General features: G+C 32.1%; 2 protein-coding genes across 2 annotated transcripts; one reads left to right on the plus strand and one right to left on the minus strand.

Moving 5' to 3' along the window:
* Positions 1 to 978: 978 nt before the first annotated feature.
* LOC120772239 (mitochondrial import receptor subunit TOM7 homolog) lies at positions 979 to 1466 on the minus strand. The gene is made up of 2 exons (XM_040100733.1): positions 1248 to 1466; positions 979 to 1180 (listed from the first exon to the last, which is right to left on the minus strand). The coding sequence occupies exons 1-2, from the start codon at positions 1345 to 1347 to the stop codon at positions 1116 to 1118; spliced, it is 165 nt and encodes a 54-aa protein (XP_039956667.1). The 5' UTR covers positions 1348 to 1466; the 3' UTR covers positions 979 to 1115.
* A 906-nt stretch (positions 1467 to 2372) lies between these two features.
* LOC120772237 lies at positions 2373 to 4209 on the plus strand. Its single transcript, XM_040100731.1, has 2 exons — positions 2373 to 2465; positions 2748 to 4209. The coding sequence occupies exon 2, from the start codon at positions 2811 to 2813 to the stop codon at positions 3858 to 3860; it is 1050 nt and encodes a 349-aa protein (XP_039956665.1). The 5' UTR covers positions 2373 to 2465; positions 2748 to 2810; the 3' UTR covers positions 3861 to 4209.

A 4209-nucleotide genomic window follows, 5' to 3' on the forward strand; every position in this document is an offset into this window, starting at 1 on the left:
GCAGCCGAAACAAACTCGAGATATGAATGACATTGCCACACTAAAATTTATGGTGGCAATTTTTTAAACTTAATAGTAAATATATATTCAAGCGTGCAGTATACGTACTAGCATGATACATCGTTTTTAATTTGATAACCACGTATTTTACAAAAACATTATTAATATTGAGAAGTAATAATAATAAAGACTGTAACATATATTTAATTAAGATTATTAACTGGCAACAATTTGAAAACAATTGACGTTTTCTTTTGTGCTCGTACAACGTGTGCTGCCACATCGTAATGTCACAAATTTTATTGTTATCAGAAGTTATAATCACAAAACTCTATTGATAAAATTATGAAAACCAAATATTATGTAAAGTTTATGTTCACTATGATCTTATTAATATATATAGTCACTTTTAATAAAGCTTTTTATGTAACTTACTAGAAGTTGCTTGTGCAACGATGTATTGGGGTACAAGGGTTAAAATTGGCTGTGAACGGAAGTAGCAAATACAGAGATAACCGTACTTTTCGGTTTGTGTACAAATCTACATTTGTATATAATATATTAATTTAAACTTTGTGCACGAAGTACTGTTCAATTGTCTCAGAAAATTGCAGTAACAAGGAAAATGTAAACTTCAAATATTTCCGTAATGACATGTTGATGCTAATACTGCTACTGAAAAATCTTATAATACAATGAACATGAGAACCGGCTGAATGCAAATTCAGTGCAGGCCAGTTATGTTGGCATCTTGTTAACATTATCTTAAGAAAATTAGTTAAATTGCATTATCTCCTAATTTACACCAACCAACATAAATAAAGATAATGTTGGCTCAGATTGCACTAACATTTTCCTGGAGGTTATTCAATCAGTGTTATCACTTTAGTTTTCTTTTTTTAATTTGTTCCTCAAATATGAATTCGATATTCCTTATTTATACAAATTTGCTTACTAGAGCTAAGAAGAGATAACCAATTTAATAAACATAATAAATTCAACAAATTTATCATTTTATTTTAAACATACTAAAGCACATTGTTTATACCGATAAAACTTAGGTACCATAATGTGTCCAGTTACGAATCCCCCCCGTAAAGTTACAAAAGTGTGATTTATTGCCAAAGCAAGCTCAGTAGCGATAGTGGTGGCATGCCGGGTTCAGCGCCTTTACGGAAACCTAAACAGAAACATCAAAAAATTATATTCATTGATATACTTTGTGATAACCAAAAATTAGAACTTACCTAAGTAAATAACCATCGGAATGAATCCCCAGTGAAACGTGGTCTTTGCGACGTCATAAACCACTTCTAAACGTTCCTTTACGCCAGGTGATAAAGCCATTTTGCTCTGTTTAAGTTAAATGCAGCCAAAAATTTGTGAAATCTGAATACGATCAATAATTTATGTGCGCAAGAAAATTTTACACAACACGAGTTTAAAATAAATTTGACAGAAATATAACAGCTGATATATAGGCAAAGTTGTATGCGATTAGGATTGGTGATGCCATTTAAATAGAATCTAGTAGCATATTACTTATGTGAAAAACTATGAAAAACTTATACTAAAAACTATGAGGACACTGAAATTATTGCTATTTGAACAACATTTTTGTATTTTAAAGTAAAGTTGGTAAAGATAAATAGATGCTATTAATAATAGATATAAAATATAGTTCGAATTCAAATAGGTTTGAATTCATTTTGAAATGTATAATTATATTTTTATATTAGAAAGTCGTTTAGGAGTATATTTTTATTTCATACAGCAACACTGTCTTGAGTCTTTTCTTTTCTCTAGAAGATTTTCTGTGAGTTGCACGCGAATAAATTTAGCTGAACTCTACGATTGTCTTTTTGCACTTTTAATATTAAATATAATCTGTGGAAGCATAGCGGCAGTAGCAGTAGAGAAACGCATCCCAGCAATAGAATAACAAAAATATTATCAAAGTAAGTGGAATATCAAAATTCGATATATATGTAAATTGACATTGTGCGCTGTCGCACTAGGGTCTCATAGCCCACCTGCTCATAGTCATTTCTAAAAAATTTGTTGTTATGTAAGTAATATTATGAAGAAAATAATCAACCAAGAACAAATGTAGGCTATTAAATTATTGTTATGTGTGAAGTCTGCGCATTGTATATTGAATATGAATCAATCGGCTGCCGCATTTTACATAGGCTTATTGATTGAGTGACAAACGTTTATGCGGTCATATTTTTTTTGTGAGCAAAGGGTCAATCAGGACGTTGCTTTCTGAATCGATTGATGTTTTCTTTGATCAAATGAAAACACCTCTAAAACAGTAACTTATCTGTATGTTTTATTTGTATTTCAGATATTTAATTTAATTTTGCCAATCCGTGCGGAGTAATATTATTTGACATAAATTTGTGAAAAACATGAGAACTTCAAGTGTGGTACAATATGCGCTTCGTATGAGTTTTGGACAGGTGAGTCTGTTTATAAATTTAAATAATGAAATTAGTGATGAGGGAGTGCGAGCACAAATTGACATAGGCGGTAAACATTTCAAGTGTGGTCGCATTACCCTCTTATAAAAATATTAATATGTTTAAAACAATAACATGTTAGCAAAATATAAATACGTTATCTATGGACATATCAAAATAATAATTCAAATAGTTTACTAATAGCAGGTTGAATTGTGCTCGACTTCCTTCCCATGAATAACATTTAAAACTCTATCATAACAAATCACATTTCTCATTAAGGTTTAAAAACAACCCAAAAGTCGAGAATCACCCGGAACACTACTTTCATATACATACATACTCATGGAACAGAGCACATTTCAACCTGGTGATATCTGTCTGGAATGTCAGCAGAATGGGGAAAGCCACAAGTTGCGAACATTTTATATTGACATAGATGAACAAATAGTTAAATGTGAAAGTTCATCTTGCATATATCCCTATGAGAATGACTTTTCTGAATCAGAAGATGAAAATAATGCCGAAGCAAATCAAAGTTGTTCCCCCAAACCAAATTCTGTACCCAATCTTGATATAATTTCTTTTACTAATAATGAATGTGACGATGCAGACAGTGTACGTTTTGTGGAAGCTTTGCTTAGCAACACTAACAAAAATGAGAAAACCACGGTGGTAATGAACACAAAACAGGAGTCATGTCAATCTGAAATCTTCAATCAAAATATCGGATTAGGGAAAGAAGCAGAAAGTACTATAACATCCGCCACATTGGATACGTCTTTGCAATCAAATGATACCGATCATACAGAAGATGTTGCTTTTATTGACGCTTTATTTAGCAACTGTGAAGCTAAAACAATCCAAATGTGTGAATCAAAATCCTTAGAGGTTATACCACCTCTTCCGGCAACGTCTCCAACGTTTGATATGCCTATAATAAGTTTTGACTTCAGCAATAACCTTCCTGTTGCAACAAAGCAAGAACGCCTTCCTAAAGAAGATATTAAACCACAAATCGAAATTCAGTGCATACAGACTGTTAAAGCTGGATTTGCAAGTACGATGAATGCAGATAATACGTATATGCCAAAAGTCTCCATAAAATCTCTAGAATTAATTAAAACCGAGTATATTAAGGAGGAACCAGTTGTGCAGACGCCGGCAACCAAACAGCCATCAGAGCAAACAGATAAGACTAGCTTGAATAACGATACTAAAATGCGCATTTCTCGTTACTTTGATACTTTGCGCGTGAAACAGGAAATGTCTCCAAAGACATTTACAAAACATAAGAAACGCACAAATAAACAACAACCAGCAAAATCGGAGAATGCTGCTGGGAGCAGTTTGGTAAATGTGCTAGCCGTGCTGAGGAATAAAACACAGAAATGAACATAGGACGAATTGATGACAGCTTCTGGAACTAGTTTTGTGTGTTTTATTGGCAAAATAAGTTTTTAGGTTGTCATAGGTCAGTTAAAAAGTGATATGTTGAGTATTTGTATTGTGCTGGGTTTTGAATCCAGCACTGCCTTATGTGATGCGTAACACAAGCACGATTTACGGTTTTGAAAAATTTCAGTACCTATGTAAAATCTCAGATAAAAGTGATAAATGTTAACTGTTGAATAATAGTAATTAACTAGCAAGTAATGTTTAAGTTTAGTTTCATAAACTCTTCATTAATTGATTAAATTTTAATGCATTCTAAAGAATAAAACTTATGAACTTTTCTACTTCA

The sequence above is a fragment of the Bactrocera tryoni genome, chromosome 3 (genome assembly GCF_016617805.1).
Source record: "Bactrocera tryoni isolate S06 chromosome 3, CSIRO_BtryS06_freeze2, whole genome shotgun sequence".
NCBI classification, from domain to species: domain Eukaryota; kingdom Metazoa; phylum Arthropoda; class Insecta; order Diptera; family Tephritidae; genus Bactrocera; species Bactrocera tryoni.

Coding starts and splice junctions, on each gene's coding strand:
- LOC120772237 (XM_040100731.1), top strand. CDS start 2,811: ATGGAACAGAGCACATTTCAACCTGGTGATATCTGTCTGGAATGTCAG.
- LOC120772239 (XM_040100733.1), bottom strand. CDS start 1,347: ATGGCTTTATCACCTGGCGTAAAGGAACGTTTAGAAGTGGTTTATGAC. Junction 1,181..1,247: donor TCCGATGGTTATTTACTTAG/GTAAGTTCTAAT, acceptor GTTTCTGTTTAG/GTTTCCGTAAAGGCGCTGAA.